This window comes from Lutra lutra, chromosome 8, assembly GCF_902655055.1.
Source record: "Lutra lutra chromosome 8, mLutLut1.2, whole genome shotgun sequence".
In the NCBI taxonomy this organism is placed as follows: domain Eukaryota; kingdom Metazoa; phylum Chordata; class Mammalia; order Carnivora; family Mustelidae; genus Lutra; species Lutra lutra.
In genome coordinates, this window is record NC_062285.1 from 51,335,520 (window position 1) to 51,361,978 (window position 26,459).

General features: G+C 48.5%; 3 protein-coding genes across 13 annotated transcripts in view; 2 read left to right on the forward strand and 1 right to left on the reverse strand.

Moving 5' to 3' along the window:
- Window positions 1-964: 964 nt before the first annotated feature.
- The window catches only part of IL23A (interleukin 23 subunit alpha), a 30,866-nt gene continuing 5,371 nt past the window's right edge, over window positions 965-26,459 (reverse strand). Inside the window, exons 1-9 of one of the 8 annotated variants that reach the window (XM_047741254.1) lie at window positions 6,369-6,553; window positions 6,156-6,228; window positions 5,155-5,245; window positions 4,861-4,985; window positions 4,595-4,652; window positions 2,720-3,275; window positions 2,383-2,484; window positions 1,528-1,674; window positions 965-1,422 (exon numbers count right to left, since the gene is read on the reverse strand). In XM_047741254.1, coding sequence (XP_047597210.1) covers window positions 1,261-1,422; window positions 1,528-1,674; window positions 2,383-2,484; window positions 2,720-2,887 — 579 coding nt within the window. In that variant the 5' untranslated portion in view covers window positions 2,888-3,275; window positions 4,595-4,652; window positions 4,861-4,985; ... (1 more) ...; window positions 6,156-6,228; window positions 6,369-6,553 and the 3' untranslated portion in view covers window positions 965-1,260. Of the gene's footprint in view, window positions 1,423-1,527; window positions 1,675-2,382; window positions 2,485-2,719; window positions 3,276-4,594; window positions 4,653-4,860; window positions 4,986-5,154; window positions 5,246-6,155; window positions 6,229-6,368; window positions 6,554-6,594; window positions 7,461-21,020; window positions 21,137-23,229; window positions 23,352-26,459 lie in introns of those variants that run through there. The other 7 variants (XM_047741251.1, XM_047741252.1, XM_047741253.1 and 4 more) reach the window with 7 other exon arrangements.
- PAN2 (poly(A) specific ribonuclease subunit PAN2) lies at window positions 7,569-21,777 on the forward strand. 3 transcript variants are annotated; one of them, XM_047741239.1, is made up of 25 exons: window positions 7,569-7,850; window positions 11,402-11,571; window positions 11,685-11,805; window positions 11,977-12,054; window positions 12,452-12,719; window positions 13,114-13,456; window positions 13,654-13,750; window positions 14,780-14,899; window positions 15,106-15,225; window positions 15,507-15,635; window positions 15,760-15,959; window positions 16,055-16,191; window positions 16,328-16,434; window positions 16,623-16,721; window positions 17,254-17,327; window positions 17,426-17,573; window positions 17,873-18,016; window positions 18,154-18,213; window positions 18,658-18,748; window positions 19,346-19,503; window positions 19,593-19,736; window positions 19,869-20,048; window positions 20,172-20,265; window positions 20,522-20,719; window positions 21,057-21,777. In XM_047741239.1, exons 1-25 carry the CDS (start codon window positions 7,569-7,571, stop codon window positions 21,089-21,091), a joined length of 3,597 nt encoding a protein of 1,198 aa, XP_047597195.1. In that variant the 3' UTR covers window positions 21,092-21,777. The 3 variants fall into 3 exon arrangements, with proteins under 3 accessions (XP_047597195.1, XP_047597196.1, XP_047597197.1); XM_047741240.1 differs by having other exon boundaries at window positions 16,058-16,191; XM_047741241.1 differs by having other exon boundaries at window positions 7,609-7,746.
- On the forward strand, window positions 22,660-25,556 carry CNPY2 (canopy FGF signaling regulator 2). Of its 2 annotated transcripts, XM_047741260.1 has the most exons (7): window positions 22,660-22,892; window positions 23,099-23,181; window positions 23,467-23,579; window positions 23,726-23,841; window positions 24,579-24,782; window positions 24,927-25,023; window positions 25,394-25,556. In XM_047741260.1, exons 3-7 carry the CDS (start codon window positions 23,492-23,494, stop codon window positions 25,435-25,437), a joined length of 549 nt encoding a protein of 182 aa, XP_047597216.1. In that variant the 5' UTR covers window positions 22,660-22,892; window positions 23,099-23,181; window positions 23,467-23,491; the 3' UTR covers window positions 25,438-25,556. The 2 variants fall into 2 exon arrangements, with proteins under 2 accessions (XP_047597216.1, XP_047597215.1); XM_047741259.1 differs by lacking the exon at window positions 23,099-23,181 and having other exon boundaries at window positions 22,666-22,892.

Genomic DNA, 26,459 nt, shown 5'->3' on the forward strand with positions numbered 1-26,459 from the left:
CTTCCAGCCACCCAAGTAGGCACCCTCTTGTGATGTTTTTCTTCTTACCCCTCTGTTTATGTATTATTTTTTAAAGATTTTATTTATTTATTTGACAGAGACACAACAAGAGAGGGAACTCAAGCAGGAGGACGGGGAGAAGGAGAAGCAGGTTTCCCACTGAGCAGGGAGCCTGATGCGGGGTTCAATCCCAGGACCCCGGGATCATGACCTGAGCTGAAGGCAGACTCTTGATGACTGAGCCACTCAGGCACTCCTTACCCCCCTATTTAGAACAGGTTTTTCTGTCCCTTAGATTCTTCCAGGGGGGCTGGGAGCTATCTGTGTGTTGGGGTGTATGGTGAGCAGTTCTATAACTAGCCCATTGTCACTCAGCTGGTTGGTGACAAAGCCAAGATACAAGCCGGGGTCTGTTTGACTCCAAAGCCCATGTGTTTTTAATCTTGTGACTATGGAGAAAAGGACGGGGAATGACCACAGTAGCCTTCCCCTTCTCTTTGTTTCCAAAGGTAGCTGACCTCCCCTTGGGTAGTCAAACCCTCTGATGGGGCTCACAGATGACCACTCAGGGAGAATCCCATTAATTTGGGGGATTTACCACCATCTTTCTGGAATGCCCTTCCTGCCCAAAAAGCTCTGACTTTTGATCCTGCAGTGATTGGGATTCCTGTGTTTGGCCATATACACTCTTGGCCAAGAAAGTAAGGAGGCACAGGGTCAGGCAGCAAAAGCAGTCACATTTACGGGTCCAATTTCCTAGTCTTAATCCTTGGTAATCCCATTCAGCTTGCTCAGCTATACAGGGATCCAGACCAAAAAGATCCCTGTTACTTTATGTGTACACCAGAAGCTCATGAGGATATAGCCCCTCCACTGGAGCCTTGCAGAACAGAAGGATGCATACTATAGTCCTTTGGCCCTGTTTTGCCTTTTCCCAACCAGGCCTAGGAATCACACACAGATATCCACATAAATAAGTCTTTATTGAAAAAAGTACATAATTCAGAATAAATATAATAAATAATCCTCCCCAAACTGCTGCCCTGAGGATAAATAATCTCAAGTTTTCCCTTCCTTTTTAATAAATACTCAACTTGGTCCTAGATCAGCAGCATAAGTTAGTATTGGTAATTTTCAACATACACAAGTCTCATTAGAATTAATGGACTAATTAACTTGTCAGCTCCCAGGTGCCTGGGCTGATTGATTTCAGCCCTCCTGAGCCATGGAGATCTGGGTGCCATCCTTAAGCCGTTGGCCTTAGGGGCTCAGGGTTGCTGCTCCATGGGCAAAGACCCGGGCAGCTACAGCCACAAAGGCCTGGAGGCTGCGAAGGATCTTGAAGCGGAGAAGGAGGCGCTGCCATGGCTGGCTGGGACTGGGGCTTGGAGTTTGCTCAGTCTCCCAGTGGTGACCCTCAGGCTGAAAGGACACAGGACACAATCAGAGAGAACTTGAGATCCTTCACCCTCCAGTCCTCATCTGTGGTACCTGCAAGCCCCCATTCTCCAGGCCCCTGGTTCATACCTGCAAGAGTTGCCTCAGGCCCAAGAGGGAGGCGTGAAGCTGGTCCACAGGGCCGTTGGGGAGTGAAGAAGGCTCCCCTGTGAAAATGTCTGAGCCTAGCAGCTTCTCATAAAAAACCAGGCCCTGGTGGATCCTTTGTAAGCAGAACTGGGGTGGGGGGAAGAAAGCAGTGAAAAAACAGATCCCTTCCTCCTACTCCATTCTCCAAAGACCCACCCAGTTTTTGCCATTCTTAGACACTGCTATGGGCTAAATATGTCCCCACAAAATTCATATGTCGAGGGGCGCCTGGGTGGCTCAGTGGGTTAGGCCGCTGCCTTCGGCTCAGGTCATGATCCCAGGTCCTGGGTTCGAGCCCCACATCGGGCTTTCTGCTCAGCAGGGAGCCTGCTTCCTCCTCTCTCTCTGCCTGCCTCTCTGCCTACTTGTGATTTCTCTCTGTCAAATAAATAAATTAAAAAAAAAATTCATATGTCGAATTCTAACTCCCCAATATAATGGTATTAGGAGGGAGGGCTTTCAAGAAGGGATGAAGTCATGAGAGTGGGGCCCTTTTGAACGCATCTGGTATTCTTCTATAAGAGACCCACGGAACTCCCAAGGCCCTTTTGCCAGATACAATGAGAGGTCTGGAGTCTGGAAGAGGGCCCTCACCTGACCGTGCCAGCACCCTGATCTCCGACTTCCAGCCTCCAGAACAGTGAGAACTAAATTATTTTTGATGTTTCTAAGCCACCCGGTCTATGCTATTTGTTATATAGCAAGCTGAATGGACAAGGACAGAACTTTTGCTAGTTCACCATGATACCCAACAATGTCCCAGTCCCTCTTCCTTGTGGTCCAGCCTCCTCTTACCTGACTGTTGTCTTCGAGTCCTTGGGGATCACAGCCATCCTCACACTGGATGCGGGGGACCTCCTGTGTAGTCTCATCATCTTCCTCTTCTCTTGGTAAGTCCTGGAACGGAGGAGGCGTGGGAAGAGTGAAGAGATAAGAGAAGTACTTTCAAACTCCACTGGGACCCTCAGGCCCACACCTTTCCCAGGAACACACTCCTCGCCCCACCTCCCTTCCTCTCTTACTCTGTGATGACCCTCGACCCTCCAGCTTCCATCCAAAGCCACAGAGTCTTCCACTGCAGCCTTGGAGAGCTTGGAGAGTCTCCTGTTTGGCACCAGAGCCCGTGACTTACCACATGAGGATTTGTGCTCCAGGCCAGCGTGCAGAGCTGCTGTGAGAGCTGCTGGCCCCGGACCCAGGCAGGGCGACCGCCCTCAGGCACGGCTCGGGTCTCAGCCAGCCAGGGCAGCGGTGGCAGCAGCAGCGGCAAGAGCAGCATCAGAACCCTGCTCCCCAGCATCCCGTCGCCTGCTCAAATCTGGCTGGCTCTGTGCCTCGCGCCGGTCCTTGTGGAATCTCTGCCCACTTCCCTCTCTTCTGAGCCTGATGCTGTCTGTTCTGCGCGCCTCTGCTTTGGTTCCTTCTGTTGTTCACTGAGTTTCTGAGCTGCTTCCTGCTGCTTTTCTCCCCTTGTCTCTGAGTCTCTTTTTAAGGTCCCTGCATTGTAAGGCCCGCCCTTTATAGCAGCAGGTGACTCACAGCAGGTGGGATTTCCCTCCCTGCATCATCCCCCTCCATGGGGAGCCCAGGTATGCAGCCTCAGCTCCAAGGGAAATGAGACGTGTGGTTGCTGTGGCTGGAGGCCTGGGATGGGGCATGTGGGTAATGCTCTCCATGAATCGTGGCGGCTGTGGAGGGGGTGGGGGTAGGAGGAATGAATATTTAAATGGATCTAGTCTCAAGTTCCTTCCTGTTTAATCTTTACCTCATCTTTTTGCCTTGCAAGGCTATATCCTCCTCCCCCCACCCCAGCACCTAATTTCCTTACCTCCTGCCTGAGGAAAAACCAAAAACAGAAGCATTTGTTTATTTCCCCGAAGAATAGCGAGCTCAGTTTGGAATGAAGTGTGATTCCCACCTGGTGCCCTCTATCTAAGACCCAGGGGGCTTCTTTTTCTCCCTTGGGAGCAGTCATTTTCACTGGAAGAGAATTCACGATTCAAGGGGACTTTGTGAACTGGGAAGTCATATAATGCCATATAAGGTATAACTGCTCCCTCTTCAGGGCTCGCTGTGGAGGCTAGGAGGGCTCTTGAAGAGGGATAGAGTTGTTGCTAAGAACCGTCTGATTCCTCAGCCTTAGTGGCCGAAAGTTTCATAGGACCTGTGGGGTTCAGGCGCTGGTTCTTTTGGGATACTGGTGTAAGCAGGGGCTAGAAGTCAAATTTAGATCTTCTAGCACCCAGCCCCTATCCCACAACTAGGAAGTCCGGGAGTTCTGGGGGAGTTGAAGGTGTACCATGTTAGTGACCCTGGCCCGTCCTTCAGCCTGTTGCATCCATGGGTAAAATCCGCGGACACTGATTTCATCACCCTCCCTGATGCAACATCCAGTGAAACAGCTGAGAATGTGAGGTTGGGCGTGGGAGTGGGGAGTGGTCCAAATCTGGGACTGCCCCAACCCAGTGGAGGGTCCCAGAACGATTTGGACGTCAGAATGAGGACATGGCTGACCACACAGATGGTCCTGAAAGCCTCCCCAAGAGGTTGACCCTTCTCTGAGAAAGTTACCCTTGATAGAAGTCTCCCTTCCCTTAGAACTATTCAAAACTGCCCAATGAAACTTTTTTTTTTAAGATTTTATTTATTTATTTGACAGACAGAGATCACAAGTAGGCAGAGAGGCAGGCAGAGAGAGAGAGAGACAGGAGGAAGCAGGCTCCCCACTGAGCAGAGAGCCCGATGTGGGGCTCGATCCCAGGACCCTGGAATCATGACCTGAGCCGAAGGCAGAGGCTTTAACCCACTGAGCCACCCAGGCGCCCCCCCAATGAAACTTTTGATTCAAAAATCAGGACTCTGTGGTAAATCTATCCTTCAGATGGAATGTTCCCAGCATCAGGACAGATTATTTCAGTTTGAGTGGGAACCAGCTTGGCTCTTTCTACACATGGTAGACACAAATGGAATAAGGAAATGGGGGTGGGAGGAAGGAGGGGAAGCTCACCTCACTTGTGTTTAATATCTCCTGTCTTCTTCCCAAATGTGGCCCCATTCTGGAAGGCCTAAAGGATAGGAGATGAAAGGTAAAAGAGGGAAGAGGAAGTAGACTCTTGGGGGTTGGGATGACAGAGACAAGGGTGAGTTGGAGGCACGGGGCTCTGCTGCTTTGTTTCACTTCCTGGTTCTTCGAGAGTTGGGTAGGAAGCAAGGTAGGTGGGGTGGTTGTGGGACTGTTCTGTGGCAGGAGCTACTTCCAGGTCTAGATCTGACCTGGAGCTGTAGTGAACCCTTGACGTCAGCAGGGCCTCAACCGTTATGCAAATCACATTCACAAGACACTCCTAAGCAGGCCTTTCCAGTTGGATGCCCAGACTCCAAATCCAGTTGAGGTACCCCTAGGGAGTTAGTAATGATGGCTAATATATATGCAACTCTCACGTTATGCCAAGTCCTTGGTCTAAGCACTTTTCATGTATTAACCCATTTCATTCCCACAACCACCCAGTGAAGTAGTTACTATTATTATCCCTGTATTACAAATGAAGAAACAGATAAGTAATTTACCCAAGATCACAGAGCTGAGTGTCCAGAAGTCCAGTGCAGACAATCTGGTTTCAGATCCTGCATTCTCATTCTATTATTACACTGGACACTACTCTGAGAAGACACAAAATATCTTTATAAAGTAGCTCATTTAGCCCAGGTATCTCTGAGTATCTCGGGTCCTGTAATTCCCATAGGTCTGTGAAGTCTTTCTCAATCTGAGACCTCAATATGGAAATCTCTCAAAGTGTACAAACTGTCTAGGTCTCTCAGCACCATCTTTCCCCAAGATTTTAAATCTAGGGAACTGTGAAGCCAGATCAGTTTGGGAGACCCTCTGAATTAAGGTGTTTTTCTCTCCATCTTTGACTTCTGACCGATTCTAGGACCCCTGTGAATCCTGGAAGTCTAAATTACGAAGTCCTTTTCTTTTTAAAAAGATTTTATTTATTTGAGAGAGAGATTGAGTGGGAGCGAGCGATAAAGAGCATGAGTGGGGGGAAGGGTAAAGGGAGAGGGAGCAGCAGGCTCCCCGCTGAGTAGGGAGCCCCAGGTGGGATGATCACGACCTGAGCCAAAGGCAGATGCTTTACTGACTGAGCCACCCAGGCACCCCTGGAATCCTTTTATTACAGTGTATTTAGCAGCCTTTATTGAGAGAGAAGTCCTTTAACATTCTATCCTTGGTGAGAAGTTCCTTCCATCAGGGAGGCCCTCTCTGCGGCCTTTGGAAACTGCGCTAAAGCGCCCTGAAGACATCTCACAACCTGGCCCCATTCCACAGCAGTTCAAGCTCAGAATCAGACCCCAAGAATCCCTGAAAATAACCGTTGGTGCTAAATCTCTAAGAGTTTGCGGTAAGCAAATGTCCCAATTTGCTGTGCTCATCCCTCTCTGAGGGAGAATGCCCAGCTTCAAGAGGTAGGGAAATTTGATAGCTGAGGGGTCTTGCTCCCTGGGTCTATCATTGGAGCATGTGGGGAAGGGATCATCACAGATGGGTGTTTCAGACAGATGCTTACAGAATCGTAAAAGCCACGGCTAGCTGGGCCGTCTTAAGAGCCTGGCTCCCGCTTCCTTTTTTCTCTCCCATGCCTGAAAATGATAGGAAATGCCGGCGAGTTTCGGGGGCAACAGGGTGAAAGGTGGCGGAGTAGCTCACAAGAGCACCGCGGACAGAGGGGGTGGACTGGACCACGCTGGGAATACCCAGCAGACGATTCCCAGTACTTTACCTTGGGCGTTCCTAATTCTAGAGTTTCTAAAGTTCTAGGGAGTATGAAAGGTCGATTTCCAAGCGAGTTCTCTAGTTCTGCTCAAAGAAAGCTTAAACGAGAAAAAGTTACGTTTCACGACACCAAATACGGCTAGGGTCTGACACCGTTTGTCCCCACCGGGGGCCCGTAACCTTGTCTTTGCCCAGCCCTTACGTCGCGCGTCTTCTCGCGGAGCCGTCTGTACCTGGATCCTTCTGATTGGCTTAGGTGAGCCCCACGCCCTTCCTGATTGGAAGCTCTGACTGGGAGAGCGACGTCCTTTCCGCCTTAGGGTTTGGTTGAGCGTCAGGCGCGGGGGAGAATTGGGGAAACTGGAATTTCCCGCGGAGGTGACGGCGCTTTCTCTCCCCCTACTCGTTTTAATTCCACGCGCTCCAAAATATCCGCCATGGAGAAATCTTGGTAATGACCCAATCCCCATAAGCATCCCAAGAACACATCTGACCCCTGCCCTAATCCCTCCCCTCCCCGCTGCCTGGGAAGAATTCTGGGTAATTGATTTCTCTGGTTCCCCTAGAGAATTGTGGGTAACTAGGCATTTTCATCATGTCCCCCCACCCCCGCCCCAATTGTGGGTAACTGGACATTCTTAGTTTTCCCTGGAGAATCCTGGGTAACATGCAGAGGATTCTAGGAAACTGACTTCTTTCGTTCTCACCTACCAACCCCCTACCCCTCATCCCTAATTTTGGGAAACAAGCACCTTAGCCCCTCTGCCTAACTCCTGTCCCGCAGTTGCTGCTCTTTCCACTGATGGTTCTGGGGTGAACCAGGCAAGTGAGCAGGCCTGAAGGGAGATGGAAAAGAAGTCAAGTATTAAGTTAGATAGTGGGGGTGGTGGGGAGTATAGAGGGCCTAGAGGAGAAAAAGGGACAAGACTTCCACCTCTACCCCTGCTGCCCTTTCCCTTCCTGCCTGCTTCATCCCTTACCTGGCCTTCTCACCTCTGCCTGCCTCATCTCCCTCCTGCCCAGATAATCGAGAACACATTAAATACAAATACTTGGGCCTGCCACTGACTCAGCTGCCTCTTTCCCTTTGCAGGCCAGGATGTCCATTCTAGGCCCACTGGTGCTGTTCTGCTGAAGGTTGGGTCAGGCCTCTTAAGGGGCTGTTGCAAGGGAGGGTGTGACAAGGGTCTAATCTGCCATCGTCGTCATGAACTTCGAGGGTCTGGACCCTGGACTGGCAGAGTATGCCCCAGCCATGCATTCTGCCCTGGACCCTGTCCTGGATGCCCATCTGAACCCAAGTCTGCTACAGAATGTGGAGCTGGATCCGGAGGGGGTGGCCTTGGAGGCTCTTCCCGTCCAGGAGTCAGTGCACATAATGGAAGGTGTCTACTCTGAATTGCACAGTGTGGTGGCTGAAGTGGGTGTGCCTGTCTCCGTCTCCCACTTTGACTTGCACGAGGAGATGCTATGGGTGGGAAGCCACGGGGTAAGAACTGTACCCCTTTGTAAGGGATGAAAGGAGTTGTTGGAGGTCTTTTATCTGGTTTTAGCCCAAGGGCAGCTGTTTTACTGGGAACCAGACTGAGTTGAGGTGATGAGAGTTAGTTAGGTCTCTAAGTTAGGAGGAGGGGAGTGAAAGGAACCATAGGATCCAGGGAGAAGTTACAAAGGCAGTCTTTTCCAAAGAAATAGGAATCGTCCTATTTCTACTATTTGCCCCTTCCAAGCTTTGATTAATCTTGTTAACTGTACCGATCAGTTAGTCTGTAGTCAAATCCAGTCTCTAATACCCCTCCTCTGTTTTCCATTTTTATTTTTTATTTTTTTTAAAGATTTTATTTATTTATTTGACAGGCAGAGATTACAAGTAGGCAGAGAGGCAGGCAGAGAGAGAGAGGAGGAAGCAGGCTCACCGCTGAGCAGAGAGCCCGATGCAGGGCTCGATCCCAGGACTCTGGGATCATGACCTGAGCCGAAGGCAGAGGCTTTAACCCACTGAGCCACCCAGGCGTCCCTGTTTTCCATTTTTAAAAAGAGATTTTATTTATTTGACAGAAAGAGATGGCAAGTAGGCAGAGAGAGGGGGAATCAGGCTCCCCGCCGAGCAGAGAGCCTGATGCAGGGCTGGATCCCAGACCCTGAGACCATGACCTTAGTCGAAGGCAGGAGCTTAACCCACTGAGCTGCCCAGGCACCCCCCATTTTTTCAATTATAGAATGTTTAACACGTGTTTCTGCTACCTTACGTGGAATCATTTTGTTTTCTCTGGCTGATTTTAATCTCTGCGAGAGCAGTTATCAATGTTAATTTTTTTTTTTTAATGTGTATCTATATTGCCAATATGCTAGGGAGCCCAAGACTTTGTAAGAAATAACATGTTATCCTTGGTTTACTAATTTACCTTCCCTAGAGCATGAATTTTGCTTTTCCCATTAGAAAGAGTTTTATTTTTTTAAGATTTTATTTATTTATTTGACACAGAGAGAGAAAGAGAGATCATAAGTAGGCAGAGAGGCAGGCGGTGGGGGGGGGGGGGGGAAGCAGACTCCCTGCTGAGCAGAGAGCCCCATGCAGGGCTCGATCCCAGGACCCTGAGATCATGACCTGAGCCGAAGGCAGAGGCTTAACCCACTGAGCCACCAGGCGCCCCTAGAATGAGCTTTTTTTTTTTTTTTTTTTAAGATTTTATTTATTTATTTGACAGAGAGAGATCACAAGTAGACAAAGAGGCAGGCAGAGAGGGAGAGAGGGAAGCAGGCTCCCTGCTGAGCAAAGAGCCCGATGTGGGACTCGATCCCAGGACCCTGAGATCATGACCTGAGCCGAAGGCAGCGGCTTAACCCACTGAGCCACCCAGGCGCCCTAGAATGAGCTTTTTTGATAATACATTCATTTCAGTAGGCAGTCTTTACTGCTATGCTAGGCCCACAGAATAAAGCTGAATAAAACATAATCCTTGCCCTCAAGGAATTTATAAAACAATGAGGAAAAAAGGATACATAAACAGATAACTTCATGATACTTTAGAAGAAACTAAACTATTTCACTTATTAATTAGTGAATTAATTAAAATATAAGAAATAAGATACAAGAAATAAGCTATAAACTACTAAGTGCCAGTATAAATATTTGTACTGGGTGGAGAAGGGTCAGAGGGCCTTCAGAAGGAAATGACACCTGAAGTGAGTTTTTGAGAGGTGAGTAGGAGTCCGGCGAAGAAGAGGGGAAAATGCTGTCTTGGCCAAAGCAACAGGATAAAGATTTCCAAGATAGTATACAATGTGATTGCAGAGTACAGGAACTATAAGCAATGAGGGTTTACCGCACTGGGAGAGAAAGGTGAAGAGATAGACATGACTTCATTTAACTAGTGTTTTTTGACCACCTACTAAGTGCTAGACCTTGCTCTGTGGTCTAGGTTTAGAATGAACTTTTAATAAGGTAACAAAAATACATTTATAATACATTAAGTATTGTTTAGTATCTCTAAGGAAAATAAAGTGGAGTAAGGGGGTTGAGGTAATGAAGGTGGGAGGTGTTACTGTTTTAGATAGTTGGTCAGGGAAAGGTCTCTCTGATGAAGCCACATTTGAATAGGGACCTGAATACAGGCCACACTGTCCATTCTAAGTCCCCTAGAAGGGAGAGAGGAAGCCATGTAGCTATTTGGGGGAAAAACATTCTAGAAAAACCTTGTATGCTGTGTTAAGAGAGCTTGGACTTGATCCTTCACACCACTGAAGATTTTTTTATCCAGAGTGATAAGGTTAGGTTTGTATCTTAGAGTGCCAAGGTAGAAGGAGAGACTTTGATTTAAGGGGTACAGGGCAGGACTCCATGAGATCAGTTGTAGGTTATTGTAGCAGTTCACATAGAATATGAAGGCCTGAATGAAGCACTGTAGAGATACGTACATGGGAACAGATTTGGGAAATAATTTAGGAAGTAAACAAGACTTAAATTGACTACCAGTGACTTAGTCCATTACATGGGTCATGGTACCATAAGAAATAAAGTTAAGAATTGAGATGAGATAAAAATAATGAATTTGGGACGCCTGGGTGGCTCAGTTGGTTAAGCAGCTGCCTTCGGCTCAGGTCATGATCCCGGCGTCCTGGGATCGAGTCCCACATCGGGCTCCTTGCTCATCAGGGAGCCTGCTTCTCCCTCTGCCTCTGCCTGCCATTCTGTCTGCCTGTGCTTGCTCTCTCTCCCTCTCTCTCTCTGACAAATAAATAAATAAAATCTTTAAAAAAAATAATGAATTTAACTGGGAATGTAATGAGTTTAGGGTTCTCATGGAATTATCTGAAAAGAGATGTTTAGTCAGTATTTGAATGTATAAGTCTGAAGCTTGCGGCAGCAGTCTAGGCTAGAGAAGGGAGTTAGGATCCATCAGTTTAAAAACATGGATAGTGGAAACCTTGAGAGTGGATGAGATTACCTAGGAGGACTAATGAGAAAATAGTGGACTGGGAATAGCCATGTTTCAAGAGTGGTCTGAAGGGAAGCACATAAGGAGAAGGTATGAGTTAAGAGTCAGGAGAGAAACCAGTAGTGAATGATGTCATAGGAGCTAAGCGTGGAATGAGTTTCACATTCTCTCTGTTCCAGCCTGTGACCCATAGTACACATTTCCCAGATGGCTGATAGAGATTAAGACTTGACTCTGGAATGTCAGAAAGCCAGTGGAGAATCAGACGGACCCACGTGCTTGACCTGAAACTGTTCTAGTCCGTCCTTGACCTGAAACTGTTCTAACCAACTGAGCCATTACCTATTCAGCAGGGTCACTGTGAGGATAAAATGAGGTAGAGTTTACAAAAGTACTTGTAAAGCATTAAACGAACATAGATAGTATCATCAGTGTCTTTATCACTTAGATTGATCCCCAGGCTTATGCCTTGGGGGCTGCTAACCAGAAAGGCCAAGCAAGAATGGAAGAAAGCTGAACGACGACTGTCCAGTTCCTGACCTATATCTGGGATGGCCTTGCCCATCCATTCAGGGTGTATCTCATCTTTTTCCCCCAACAGGGCCATGCTACTTCATTTTTCGGCCCGGCCTTGGAACGTTACTCATCCTTTCAGGTCAATGGCAGTGATGACATTCGACAGATCCAGAGCCTAGAAAATGGTATCCTTTTTCTCACCAAGAACAACCTCAAGTATATGGCCCGTGGGGGCCTCATTATATTTGATTACGTGTAAGTGGCTTCTCAGCTCTGGACTGGGAAAGAGGGTCCCTCCTAGAACCGGAAGGCTAAAGGATTAGAAGCTTTCGAGGGCCTGGTCCCTTAGCCTTTTGTCTCTGCCACAGGCTAGATGAGAGTGAGGATATGCACAGTCTTCTGCTGACTGACAGCAGCACTCTGCTTGTCGGTGGGCTGCAGAACCACATACTGGAGATTGACCTTAACACTGTCCAGGAGACTCAGAAGGTACAAGCCTGGGGCAGGATCTGAGGGCAGGATCTCAGGCAGGGTCTGAGACTTTGGGAGGCTGGGGATATGCCTGAGCTGGGAACATGACTAAGTGTATGTGCGACCTTTCTGTTCCTTTGGTCTGTGGGAAGAATTATTCTCAATGGTTTTTCCTGCTTTCCTCCCCAGTATGCGGTTGAGACGCCTGGAGTCACTATTATGAGACAGACAAATCGTTTCTTCTTCTGTGGCCACACGTCTGGCAAGGTGACTCGGTTCTGTGTTTCCTCCTACCACAAGGCCCTGTTTCATCAGACATGTGCTTGGCCTCTTCCTTTCCCTCAAAGCTGGGGCTATAGTTGGGGCGGGGTTGTGGGGGGAACTGGAGGAATGAACGGAGTTCCTCCTCAGCCACAATGTACTAGATTATCTTTCGGCCTGATGGTTTCTATTGTAACTAGATACCTTCAAGGCACAAGAATAAATAAGAGTTCTCTTGGGGGTCCCTTCCAGCTCCTGGCTTCTCTCCCTGCCTTTCCTGTGCTTTGATTGCCCATATCCTAGAGCCTTAGTTCTTTGGGCGAGGGCCTCACAGGGTGAGGTACGTGGCAGGTAACTTTCATGATGCCAGTGTTGGAGGATAACCAAGTCCTCTCTTCTTCAGGTTTCCCTGCGAGACCTTCGTACTTTTAAGGTGGAGCATGAGTTCGATGCTTTCTCAGGGAGTCTGTCAGATTTTGATGTGCATGGCAACCTGCTGGCCGCCTGCGGCTTCTCTAGCCGCCTCACCGGCCTGGCCTGTGACCGTTTCCTCAAGGTGTATGATCTGCGCATGATGCGCGCCATCACACCCCTTCAAGTACATGTGGATCCTGCCTTCTTGCGCTTCATCCCCACCTATACTTCTCGACTTGCTATCATCTCCCAGTCAGGTAGGAAGGGATGTAGGGAGGGGTAGGGGCCAGGGGGCATTGATGAGTGAAGGAGAACTAGGCGCTGGAAGGCCTGTACTCCCAGGAACCTCCCCGGAAACAGTAACCTTTCAGCGGGGTGTCAGGATGATGCTTAGGTTGGCCAGAGATTAGGACTTCCATTTTCTCCCTCCACGTGAAGAACACAGAACAAGATAAAGGTGGAGCAGGCAAATCAACTTTAGAACTGCCTTTACTGGTATGGGACTTGCCTGTGGTTTATGGGAAGGCATCAGGTCGTCTTCTTTGTATCTCTAGGCATGAACTTAGGCGCCATCTTTCCTTGATACCAGGGCACAAGACGATGGCCCCCTTTCAACTTCCAGGGCTCACTGAGCTTCCTCCTCTCTTCTAGGGCAGTGCCAGTTTTGTGAGCCCACAGGCCTTGCCAACCCAGCAGACATCTTTCATGTGAATCCTGTGGGGCCTCTGCTAATGACGTTTGACGTATCAGCCAGCAAGCAGGCCCTGGCCTTTGGGGATTCTGAGGGCTGTGTGCACCTCTGGACTGATTCCCCTGAGCCTTCCTTCAACCCTTACTCCCGTGAGACCGAGTTTGCTTTGCCCTGTCTCGTGGACTCACTGCCTCCTCTGGACTGGAGCCAAGACCTGCTGCCTCTTTCCCTCATCCCTGTTCCGCTCACCACTGACACACTTCTCTCTGACTGGCCTGCTGCCAACTCCGCTCCAGCTCCCAGGTTGTACCTTACATCTGGGCCAAAAGGAGGGAGTGGGGAAGGGCCAGGATACCAGGATTCTCAGCAAGCCCTATAGGAGTAGCCATCTTTCCTGGTTTTTGACTGCCTTCATTATCTTTTTTTCTGGCTCCTTGGGGGTTGGGGATTTGATGGGCAGACCCCACAACCTTCAGGCCTAGAACTATACTGCATTACAGGCGAGCGCCCCCTGTGGATGCAGAGATTCTCCGCACCATGAAGAAGGTGGGCTTCATTGGCTATGCACCCAACCCCCGCACCCGGTTGCGCAATCAGGTATGTTCAGAGGGGAGAGGGTCAGCCCTAATCCTGGCATTTCTCCTGTCTTGGTTCTTTACTAGTCCTCAACAGTTTTCAGTTTTAGGTCAGTCAGTGAAGGTTTTTTGAGGCCTACTGAATTGAAGGTACCATGCCAGGTGTTAGGGAGGATTCAGAGACACAGAAGATAGTCTTTGCCATTAAGTTTAGTACTTGGTTGGTAAAGATAAGACCTGTCTGTAACAAGTTATTTATATTCTCTGGTGAAATGCGGAAGGATGTTAGTTCAGTGCCAGGGACCGTCTGGAGGAAAAGTGTTACTCTGGGCCAGAGTGGTCAGGGAAGACATACCGAAAAAGATGGATATATTGAGCTGGAAAGGTGAAAGATGGGTAAGTAGAAAGTAATATGGGAGCACGTTCAAGATGAGAGATCAGTGTTAGCAAAGGTCTCAAGAAGCATAACTGTGAAAGGCATGTCTGATGGGGACTGTGCTGGGACCAATCTGCCTACAGTGGTGGCTTGTTTTGGGAAAGCACAAGGCGTTAAGGTTAGAAAGGGCCCAGTTGTGAAGCCTTGATACACCGGTGTATAGTGGGAGAACTGATGCACTGAAATAGGCATTTTGGGAGAGTTTAGTAGTGGGATGTTGGACAGAGTGAATGTGCAGAGCCTGGCGTGGGAGCCATCATCGTTGTCGGGCTGTGACGAGGTCAGGTGGTGGCAGTGGGAAAAACGGGCATCAGTGGCTGCTGAAAACCCCATGAAATCAGAAAGTTCAGTGTTGGGATCAAAGTGGGGGGATACCAAAGATAATTAAGACATCCAGGGGTGCCTGGGTGGCTCAGTCATTAGGCGTCTGCCTTCGGCTCAGGTCTGGGATCAAGCCCTGAGTCAGGCTCCCTGCTCAGCAGGGAACCTGCTTTTCCCTGCCCCACTCCCTCTGCTTGTGTTCCCTTAATCGCTCTCTCTCTCTGTCAAATAAATAAAATCTTAAAAAAAAAAAAAAAGACATCCAATAAAATTACCTCTTCTTAAATATTCTAGATTCCTTACCGACTCAAGGAGTCAGACAGTGAATTTGACAGCTTCAGCCAGGTCACTGAGTCACCGATAGGGCGGGAAGAGGAGCCACATCTCCACATGGTCTCTAAAAAATACCGCAAGGTGCTGGGGATACCAAGGAAGGAGCCCTCTGGGATGTGGGGAAAGGTTCCCTGGGAGAGAGGGGGTCATAAGAGAAAGGGCTCAGTCAAGACGCCTTCACCTACCAGTGGACTCAGGAGGGAGGTTCTGGGGAAGGTTCTGACTACTTAGAAGATATGGGGAACTCTGAGGATATCTTCATCTTGCTTAGACTGTTTCTGCCTCAGGTAACCATCAAATACTCCAAGCTAGGGCTGGAGGACTTTGACTTCAAACACTACAATAAGACCCTGTTTGCTGGCTTGGAGCCCCACATCCCCAATGCCTACTGTAACTGCATGATCCAGGTAAGGGTGGGTCCGCCTGCGACTTTAACACGCCTATTGCCTTTCTCCTCTGTGGCCCCACACCCACTATTTCTCCAGGCCTCTCCAGCCAACCCCACTTGACTGTGGCCTCCACCATTATTCTTTCTTGCTCCACAGCCTTCAGGTCTCCTCTGTGTACTCCATTTTTCAGTGGCCTCCTGCTCTGTATTCTTCACCAGCTTGCTTAACCTTCCCATCTCTCTTCCTCCCTGTACTGGTTGCCTGCATCAGTTCTCTTGCTCTCTCTACCACCCCCCCAGGTGCTCTACTTCCTGGAACCTGTTCGCTGTCTAATCCAGAACCATCTTTGCCAGAAGGAGTTCTGTCTGGCATGTGAGCTGGGCTTCCTTTTCCACATGTTGGACCTCTCTCGGGGTGACCCTTGTCAGGTCAGTGTCTAGAGACCTGAGACCATAAAAGGGGAAGGGAAGTTCCTGGTAGGTTACATTGCTGTGCAAACGGCCACAAAAGAGAAAATTGCCCCATTTTACCAACACACTTCCTGGATTCCAGGGCAGTAATTTTCTTCGGGCATTCCGCACCATCCCTGAGGCGTCAGCCCTTGGTCTGATCCTGGCGGACTCAGATGAGGCTTCAGGCAAAGGCAATCTGGCCAGGCTTATTCAGAGGTGGAATCGCTTTATTCTCACTCAACTGCATCAGGACATGCAGGAGCTCGAAGTACCTCAGGCTTATAGAGGTGCTGGAGGCAGGTATGAAATCGGGCCTTGAACAGTGAAGGCCCCCCTGTGACTTCAGGGGTCTCCTCACTGGCTCCATGCACATGTGCTGCCTTCCCCACTCTTAGCAGCTTTTGCTCATCGGGGGACTCGGTCATCGGGCAGTTGTTCAGCTGTGAGATGGAGAACTGTAGCCTGTGCCGCTGTGGCAGTGAGACCGTGCGGGCCTCGTCCACCCTGCTCTTCACACTCTCCTACCCCGAAGGTAGCACCAGTGGAATACCCTGCAGCTGGGCTGGGAAGCCTCCCCCAGATGTCCTGTAACATCAAGGAGAGGGTGTTGGGGGGCTGACCGTAGGCCAAAGGAAGGATGTAGAGTGAAGCATTCGGTTTCCCCTCAGATAAAACCGGGAAGAACTGTGACTTTGCTCAGGTGCTGAAGCGAAGCATCTGCCTAGAGCAGAATACACAGGCCTGGTGTGACAACTGTGAAAAGTACCAGCCCACGGTGAGTCCTCCTGCCTTGGGGACATGGCTGGGGTCTCGTCTGGGACGAGCTGTCAGCACTGCCATCCAGAGATGTATAGGGAGTGGGAAGAACCTCAGTTAGGAAGTGCAGGTCCAGGTTTTACTGTTCCCATCCAGGTTCCTTTCCTGTAGGCTCCCTGCCATTCCTTGTTTGTTTTGTCCTCTCAGATTCAGACCCGCAACATCCGCCATCTGCCAGATATTCTCGTCATCAACTGTGAGGTGAACAGTCTGAAAGAAGCTGATTTCTGGAGAATGCAGGCCGAGGTAAGGACCAGGTCAGGAAGCAGGGCTTTACGTGTACTTTTCAGTTTTCTCTCCCTTCTGTGCTCCGTTTATGACTAATGTTCCTGGGGAATCCGATTTTTTTTTTAAGATTTTATTTATTTGACAGGGAGACACAGCGAGAGAGGGAACACAAGCAAGGGGAGTGGGAGAGGGAGAAGCAGGCTTCTGACTGAGCAGGGAGCCCGATGCGGGGGTCCATCCCAGAACATTGGGATCATGACCTGAGCCAAAGGCAGGTGCTTAAGGACTGAACCACCCAGGCATCCCCAATTGTTGTTGTTGTTGTTGTTTTTAAGATTTTATTTATCCATTCAAGAGAGAGAGCAAGCAAGCACAGGGGAGGAGCAAAGGGAGAGGGACAAACAGAATCTGTGCTGAGTGCAGAGCCTCACTCGGGGCTTGATTCTATGACCGTGAGATCATCACCTGAGCTGAAACCAAGAGTCGGATGTTTAACCAACTGAGCCAGCCAAGCACCCTGGGAATCAGATATTTTTTCTTTTGTGTTCAGGTTGCCTTCAAGATGGCAATAAAGAAGCATGGTGGGGAAATCTCCAAGAACAAGGAGTTTGCTTTGGCTGATTGGTAGGTGTGGCCTGAGGCAGCAAAGAATTGAGCTACCCAGTGGCTTCTCTTGTCACTGGCTAGATTTTAGAACAAACCTAATTCTCTTGTCCTGACAGGAAAGAACTGGGGAGTCCAGAGGGCATGCTGATGTGTTCCTCCATTGAGGAGTTGAAGAATGTCTGGCTTCCTTTCTCCATTCGCATGAAGATAACCAAGAACAAAGGGCTGGACGTTTGCAATTGGACTGATGGGGATGAGATACAGGTTGTTGAACAACTGGGAGGAGAAAGGGGAATAAGGGAGAGAAGGTTGGGACAGAAGCAGGGCAAGGGGAAGATGGAATTTAGTATAGGGAAAAGAAAAGGAATAAAGCTGAGTATTTCCCAGTTGTGGGCTTTTCCAGAGTGACTCAGTTCAGTATTAAAAGTCATAGATGGGCTAGAATGGAGATAACCCACCCTGGTCCCCCATCCCCATACCCCAAACTCCCTGTCCTCTATCCCCGTTCCCCTTCCTTCCCCATCCTTAAACTTAGCTTAGCAGCCTGGGTACCCCCCTCACAGTGGGGCCCAGCCAGGGCAGAGGAGGAGCATGGTGTCTCTGTGTATGACCTGATGGCTACTGTGGTACACATCCTGGACTCACGCACAGGGGGCAGCCTGGTGGCTCACATCAAAGTCGGAGAGACCTACCACCAGCGTAAGGAGGTGAGTGAGATTCTACAAGGCAGGGACACTCCTGGCGGTAGCCACAGTGGAGTCCCAGGTCTGCCCCTATCTTAAGTCTGAGCCAGACTGGTCCAGCTGTCACTTTAGCGTCAGTCTTTTTTCTCTTATCTCCACAGGGTGTTACCCACCAGCAGTGGTATCTCTTCAATGACTTTCTTATTGAACCTATTGATAAGGTTAGTTGTTATACATTCCGTTCTCCCTTTCATCTCCCCTTCTCCTACGGTTCTCATCCTCCTCCTAGAGAATGCCATGCAGATTGCAGATTAGGGAGGGAGAGAGGGATCCTTAAGAATAAAAAGTGTTGGGTGCCTGGGTGGCTCAGTGGGTTAAGCCTCTGCCTTTAGCTCACGTCATGATCCCAGGGTCCTGGGATTGAGGCCCAAGTTGGGCTCTCTGCTCAGCAGAGAGCCTGCTTCCCTCTCTCTCTGCCTGCCTCTCTGCCTACTGGTGACCTCTCTCTCTCTCTCTCTGTCAAATAAATAAATAAAATCTTAAAAAAAAAAAATAAAAAGCATTAGCAGAATTAAAAAATAGCACCTAGTTCTGTCTTCTCTCTGGCTAGGGAAAAAGGAAAAAGGGGTATATATGTAGGCCATTAAGTGCTTTTTCTTTTATAGCATGAAGCTGTGCAGTTTGACATGAATTGGAAAGTGCCTGCTATCCTTTATTACGTCAAAAGGAATCTTAATTCCAAATACAACTTGAACAGTAAGTGGTACCGTGTAGATCAAAGGGTGTGGGCCATTAAGATTGGTCTTTAGGAAGAGATTGTGTTAAGATTAGAATAGGTAACAGTGTTAACATTTCCAGGGATACTAAAGAGAGTCCTGTTCATCAGCCCTTAAATTTAGAACTTGGAAATCCTGAGGTGTAATGGGGGAAGAGTTGATGGGGAGAAATCTGATCAAAATGGCTAAAGTTATGATTTTCAGTCTAATCATTCTTTTCCCCAAATGAAGCTTTCTTCTTCTTTTAGAGGTTAACTCCTTACTAAGGCCCTTTTTGGTGTCTTTAACCATAGTTTCCCTGCAGCTTTATTTTTCTGGATTTTTTAAGCTAAAGTCCAGAGCTAAAGTCTTATTCTTTCCTCTCTGCTTTTTTGTTTTTTTCATAACATATTCCTTAATTGTTTTCTGATTTGATCTATTCCATCCATCTGTTCATCAGCCATGATCTTTTTACTCACATGCTTTGATTATTGAGGGATCACAGCATAGACCCCAGTCTCTGGTCAGCCATCTGGGTTTCCCTCCTCTGGTTACTTCCCTGTCCCAAGCCATCTGTCTTCTGGATTTTTCCTTCCAGTCAAGAACCCTATTGAGGCAAGTGTCCTGCTGGCTGAAGCCTCACTAGCACGGAAGCAGCGGAAAACACATACTACCTTTATTCCACTGATGCTGAATGAGATGCCACAGGTTGGGGACTTGGTGGGCCTGGATGCTGAGTTTGTCACTCTTAATGAGGTAACAAAGTCCAAAAGAGTGTGGTGTTGGAACAGAACTCTGGAGAGATATTAGGAGTCATAATTTTCTTATCAATTCTCGTCATGCAGGAGGAAGCAGAGTTACGCAGTGATGGCACTAAGTCTACCATCAAACCAAGCCAGATGTCAGTAGCAAGGATCACCTGTGTTCGGGGCCAGGGACCCAATGAGGGTATTCCCTTCATTGATGACTACATCTCTACTCAGGAGCAGGTATTAGGATATGGAGGTGCAAGTGAGACAGACCTTGTGCATATGTAGAGTGCTCTAGACCCTCAAGAAGAGTGGTTGAGGGAGACTCTGCACCTCACTTCCTGAGCGGCTTATCCTTTTTTTTATGCCTAGGTGGTGGATTACTTGACTCAGTATTCGGGGATAAAGCCAGGAGACCTAGATGCCAAGATTTCCTCTAAGCACCTCACAACTCTCAAGTCTACCTACTTAAAGCTTCGTTTTCTTATAGACATTGGAGTCAAGTTTGTGGGTCATGGTTTGCAGAAGGACTTCCGGGTCATCAACCTCATGGTTCGGGCAGGGCTCTTCTAAGAGTCTTTGAATGTGGGCCCTTGAGGGTATACGTTTTGCTTTTGGAAAATGGGAAATTACAGATCGCCTGCCTTCAGTCTCTCACTCTTTTATCTCTGCCAGGTGCCCAAGGACCAAGTCCTTGACACTGTCTATCTGTTTCACATGCCCCGAAAACGAATGATATCCCTGCGATTCCTTGCTTGGTACTTTCTGGGTGAGTTGGTATTGGTGTACCTTGTAGGCCCCTGTGGTGCTCATCAGAGGAGTAGGGAGGACCCTGAGTTAGTAGTGAGAGTTACTTATGGATTTAAGAAGCTCCAGTATCCGTCTGCACTAGGGATGGTATTTGGCTCTTTCCCTTGGGGGCAGTCAAGTTTTTTATTGTTTAATGGGAGTTGGAGATGTGAGTAGGGGACATAGTCTTACCTTCCTTTGCTAGGTCCCAAACTGTTCACTTCTAATTCCCACAGACTTGAAGATTCAAGGGGAAACCCATGACAGTATTGAGGATGCCCGAACAGCCCTTCAGCTCTACCGAAAATATCTGGAGCTAAGCAAAAATGGCACTGAGCCTGAGTCCTTCCACAAAGTGCTCAAGGGTCTTTATGAGAAGGGCCGAAAGATGGACTGGAAGGTGCCTGAACCTGAGGGCCAGACAAGTCCCAAGAGTAAGACCTGGGATGGGGCAAGGGAAATGGGGCAAGGGAAACTGGACAGGGTGGGTTTTGACTGTGTATGTAAAGATTATACCCAGGGTGATAATAATAATCATGGTGATGTCAGCAACACTACCCCCCCCCCCCTTGTATTTGTAAAGCACTCAGTAGGTTACAAAGCACTTAATCTTCCCAACATTCAGTGAAGTACATTTGATTACTGAAACTCTCCATTGATCCTAACCTCCTTTTCCCGGTTCTAAAACGTTTGGGGCAAGTTTGCCCTCTTTTCTCTTGCTTTTTCTACACTCACCTTAAGAGTCAGTGCTCTTGGTTTTGTCTCTGACAGATGCAGCTGTCTTCTCCTCAGTGTTGGCACTCTGACCTCACCCTCTTCCAGCGAACTGCCCCCTCTCCCTTCAGTGTTCTGTGGCCCCAGAACTGGGAGATGGCTTCCCAAGCTGGCTATACCTTGTCCACTTCCAGAATTGGACCTGCTCAGGGTCTACAGATGGTGCTATTAATAGAACTGGAACGCAGCAGAGTTGTTGCAAAGGGAAGAGGAGCCAAATTCCTTTTTCGTCCTTTGCAAAATAGAAGTCCAGAAACAGAGTCTAGAAATGACCCAAATGGAAAGTAATTGGTATTCTCCATTAATATCCTGGGTAATTAATATCCAAGCCACACAAAAACAAAAACAAAACCCCACATAAAACAAACGCTCCTGGAACCAGTCCTCTCAGTTCCTAGTTGGCTAAGGACTGAAGTCCTGGACAGTGACAGGCTTACAACAGTAGCTCAGGACAGCTCAAGTCTCTGACTGCTTGAGGGATGCCTGGAGGGGTCAGGACATCGAGTATTGGTGTTCCTAGCAAACCAGTGTTGCCAACACCATCATTGCCAAAAGGGCCTTTGGGTCCTAGACAAAGCTTGGCTGCTGGCTTCACTCCTGCTGACAGCTGAGAAGCATCTGTCTTCCATCCATTCTCCTGTCCCATGTTTTGTTATTTTTAAAAATTTTGTTTTAAACTGCATGTTTTATAAAATAAAAACAAAAATATTATTGGCTATTATCTATGTCATTAGAGACCTGGGAGTGTGGGATGCTCTGACTTAAGCCCTTCTTCTGCTTTCTTTGTATTGGCTTTCTAAAACTGGGAGAAAAACCAAAGCTTTCAAATTCCCACCTAGAAATGAAGGTGAAGCTCTGGAGTCCAAAGTTAAAGATGTTGGAGGAATACAATTATGTCTTTCCTCCACAACGTTAGGTCTTTGCTGTGACTGCCCAGTGCCCTAAGGTCGGATTCTTTTAAGACATAAGGTATGGTTTCCTCGTTAACATTGCAAAAGGGGGCGCCTGGGTGGCTCAGTTGGTTAAACGACTGCCTTCGGCTCAGGTCATGATCCTGGAGTCCCAGGATCGAGTCCCGCATTGGGCTCCCAGCTCCACGGGGAGTCTGCTTCTCCCTCTGACCTTCTCCTCGCTCATGCTCTCTCTCACTGTCTCTCTCTCTCAAATAAATAAATAAAATGTTTAAAAAAAAAAAAAACATTGCAAAAGGAAAGTTGGGGAAGCTGACAAACTACAGGTTTCAGGTTATCTTGAGACCTGTAGATACTAACAGGATCCGTGTAGTGCTGCGGTGCTTCCTGGGAGTTGTAGTTTCCTGACTATTGAAACCAGGGCTTCTCACCCACCAGCAGTGCACCTTTCTTTTGGAAGGTCCTAGCGCACCTAGACTGACAGACGCGCGCGTCAGACCGCCTCCTTACGCGCTCTGTCCTTGCTTCAGGCCACTCCTATTCTTCGGCTGACCCCTGGTGGTCACGTGGAGCTGCTCGCCACGCAAGTCTGGGTCCTTCTGCGATCCACCGGGGTCCTCGCTGCCTGGAAGCCCCTCCTGAGCTGCCTGTTCGCGCGAGAGTTTGGAGGGGCGGGTTTGGAGTCGGTCACCGGTGTGGGGCTCGCGCTGCCGCGCATCGGAGCCCCGCTTAGGCTCCCGCGTAGAGTGCGGGGAGCTGGGTCAGGCAGTCGCTGGGGCACCCTGCTTGGAAAGTGCCGGAGCGCTCTGGAGAAGCCTGGGCAGCCCCGCTCCCCAGCAGCCAGGTGCTAGGGTCCGGAGCTAAAGTGAGAGTCCGGCCGTCTTCGAGCGCCTGGGCCACGGCGGCGGCCCTGGGAGCAGAGGTGAGACGGGTGCGAGTGGCACTAGTGTCGGGGATGGACTGAAGCGAAGGCAATGGCGGCGTCCTTAGAAAGGGGGCTGGTCCGCACGGGAAATAGCTTATGGGCTGGAGGTGGGGATGCAGTAATCTAAGGTGTGGGCCCACATAGGCCCGTTATTGAGTGCTCTTCTCCCGCCCTCCACCTCGCTGCCTCCCGGCCTGAATCAGCCGCCTCTCTTGCCGGCAGGTCCTTTGTGCCTGCTGTCCTCGCTTAATCGCCAGCCTCCGTTCCGCAGCTGCCACATAACCCTGTAAGCCCTAGGCAGCCGACGCTGAAGTACCAACATCTGGGGACTCACCTGTCGACGTAGAGTCTGGGGCTGAGCCCCAAGTCCCTAGCTCGCGCTCTCACTCACCGCCGGGGGAATCCGAGTTCTCAGGCGCTGGGAACAGAGGAGCCTCTTTGTGTCCTGGCCATTTCCTGAAAAGTAGAGCCAGAGTCACAGTGAGGCCTTTGTAGGCTTTGGGATAAGGGATGGGGGTTGGGTAATGGAGCCGGCTGCTCACACCTATGGTTTATTCCAACCCAAACCCAGGTGGAGCAACCCCGTTACGCTAAAGATGAAAGGCTGGGGTTGTTTGGCCCTGCTTCTGGGGGCCCTGCTGGGAACTGCCTGGGCTCGAAGGAGCCAGGATCTACACTGTGGAGGTAAGGGGACAAAGAGAAAAAGTGAGGGTGGGGAAGACAGAGCCTTGGGAGAGCATGAGATCCAGGGCCTGGGAGAAAGATGAATGGAAATCCCTGGTGATTCCTTTCTCCTCTCCTCCCTTCTCCTTTCTCTCCCCTCCCACCAGCTTGCAGGGCTCTGGTGGATGAACTAGAGTGGGAAATTGCCCAGGTGGATCCCAAGAAGACCATTCAGATGGGCTCTTTCCGAATTAATCCGGATGGCAGCCAGTCAGTGGTGGAGGTAACTGTTACTCTTCCCCCAAATAAAGTAGCTCACTCGGACTTTGAATGAGAACTCGACTAATTAAGAACCTTGGTTTAATAGAAGTGAAGAAAACATTGACCCAGAGAGGTAGCTAAAAGATAAGCCTGTATCATTTGTAAGAGGCTTCTACCCTATGCATGTGTTTCCTGGTCCCAAACCTTAAGATTTTATTTCTGCTGTGGTTGGTTGTCAGCAAACCCAGATCAGCACCCTTCTCCACATCCTTAATTCATGTCACTCATGTTTTCACTATGGCATAATCGTATATGTACATTCATTCAAAATAGAAAGAGAAGGTCTTATCCTCGTATTTAGGAAATCTATGTTTTAGTTGAAAACATAACACAAATATGCAAAGCTGTTTCTAGTGAGCAGTATATAAGGAAAACTTAAGGCTACAATGTCTGTGAGATGCTTTAATAATTGTTATCCTCAAAGCCTATACTACCTCTCTAATGCTCCTGTTGAGGATAGGTATTAGTCTCATTTAATACAAAGAAATAAAACCATTAGCTTACATCTAGTATATGAGGTAAAATAAGATCATATATTTGAAAGCACTTTGGAACTATACAGATGAATTCTGTTGTTTTTAATTAAGGAAGGCTTTCTAGAATAAGTTGATCGAACTAGATTTGAAAGGAAAAGTAAGGATATAAATTACTAACGTATAGACGTAGAAGAATGTGACCCAAGGCTGAGGACATTTCTAGGTGCCTTATGCTCGCTCAGAGGCCCACCTCACAGAGCTGCTAGAGGAGGTATGTGACCGGATGAAGGAGTATGGGGAGCAGATTGACCCTTCCACCCACCGCAAGAACTACGTACGTGTAGTGGGCCGGAATGGAGAATCCAATGAACTGGACCTACAGGGCATCCGAATTGATTCAGACATCAGTGGCACTCTCAAGTTTGCGGTGAGCTTTGGGAGTGGGTAGCTGGTTTTTGAAGATTCGGGAATTACTGGAGAGCCCAAGTGGCAAGCTGTGCTAATGTCCTCCTCCTCTCTGGAGGCTTCTTCTTGCTGCCCTCTCTCACTCATTTCTCCCTTGGGTTGACAGTGTGAGAGCATTGTGGAGGAATTTGAGGATGAACTCATTGAATTCTTTTCCCGAGAGGCTGACAATGTTAAAGACAAACTTTGTAGTAAGCGAACAGGTAAACTACTCTCATTTTACTGCCAGTCTTCACAGCCCTTTGGAACCCGGCACATTCCCTAGCATGTTCCTCCACCTCCCACCCCCATGTCCCATTCTCTGATAGTAGCTCCAGACATGGCTTCTATTACTTATGACTTAGGGACTTGGGTTCTTCCTCTCCATTCTCTTCCTGTCAGCTTTCAGAATTTGTGGCTCCCTCACCTGAGCTACAGGTGAGAGGATAGTGGGAATGTTTTGTCTTTGAAAAGGATATGCTCTGAGAAATGATGGTTGGTGTGTGCTGGTTTGGTTTTGGGTATTTTCTCAATAGTGGCATATATCGGTATGAGAGTGGCATTTTCCTTCAAATTGTTATGTGCTATTTGCAGATCTATGTGACCATGCCCTGCACATATCGCATGATGAGCTATGAACTACTGGAGCGGCCCAGACTGACAGGCTTGATGGATCACCCCCAGGAGGGGAAGAGGGTGGCAATGCCTTTTCTATTATGTTTTTACTGAAATGAACTGAAAAATTGTGAAACCAAAAGTATGAACTGTGTTGTCTTTTCATACCCAGCATTAATCCTTATATTAGGCTTAAAGATAGGGGATTTCCAATAGGAAAGGGAAGGGAAGGAGGAGCTTTGGAAATGGTGAAGTATTTGGAAAGCATGAAGGTAGGAGGAGTCTGAGGCTTGCTTTCTTTTGCCATCTGAGATTCCTGCTGGACTCAAACTAGATAAGCACTTACCAGTGCTTACTCAGTACCATGTGTTTAGAGACTAATTGTGGCAAGAAGAGGAGCTTCTGTGAATAAGCAAGGGAACATAGGTAAGTGTGTGGTAGTATGGGATTCTAGAAATTACTTGTATTTATACTGATGAAATATAAAGTAAGACAGAGCTTGATCTTGAAATAACGGACATGCATTATTCTCCCCTCCCTGCCCTTCCAGACGGAGGGATCAGCAGTAGCAGACAGAAAGGGGAAATGGATATGATCAACTCCCAACTGAAACGTAAGGGCTCTATCAGATAGGGAGAGATGAGGTAAGGAGTGTTATTTAATGAAGGCCCTTGCTTGCTGACCTAAGCTTTTAGATCTTGATGCCAACTGCAACACTAAAGTATACCTTTATCATCTCCATCTGTCACCCTGGACTGTAAGTCTGTCCCCACTTTTTATGTGTAGAGATTCTGTACTGCATAGGGATGAAAACCTATAGGGATGATACCTTCTATAAGGAGCTTCTAAACACCTCTGATCCAGAGGTGTGTCTGTCTCAGGGTTTGGAATGGAACATTTCTATCCCAGGAATGCCTCAGGGAAAGAACACCTGAATAAACATTTTGAAGACTTTTTGAATTACGTGTTTTAGAATCTAAGAGACTTTGCAGGTCATCTAGTTCACCTCCGCCCATTTTACAGATGAAGAAGCTGAAGCCCAGAG

Bases quoted from the DNA above. Each gene is read 5' to 3' on its own strand.
- PAN2 (XM_047741239.1), top strand. From the start codon at position 7,569: ATGAACTTCGAGGGTCTGGACCCTGGACTGGCAGAGTATGCCCCAGCC. The intron at 13,457-13,653 runs GTTGTACCTTAC...ACTGCATTACAG, and splicing joins AACTCCGCTCCAGCTCCCAG to GCGAGCGCCCCCTGTGGATG. The intron at 15,636-15,759 runs GTCAGTGTCTAG...CCTGGATTCCAG, and splicing joins CTCGGGGTGACCCTTGTCAG to GGCAGTAATTTTCTTCGGGC.
- CNPY2 (XM_047741260.1), top strand. From the start codon at position 23,492: ATGAAAGGCTGGGGTTGTTTGGCCCTGCTTCTGGGGGCCCTGCTGGGA. The intron at 23,842-24,578 runs GTAACTGTTACT...GGACATTTCTAG, and splicing joins GCAGCCAGTCAGTGGTGGAG to GTGCCTTATGCTCGCTCAGA. The intron at 24,783-24,926 runs GTGAGCTTTGGG...TTGGGTTGACAG, and splicing joins GTGGCACTCTCAAGTTTGCG to TGTGAGAGCATTGTGGAGGA.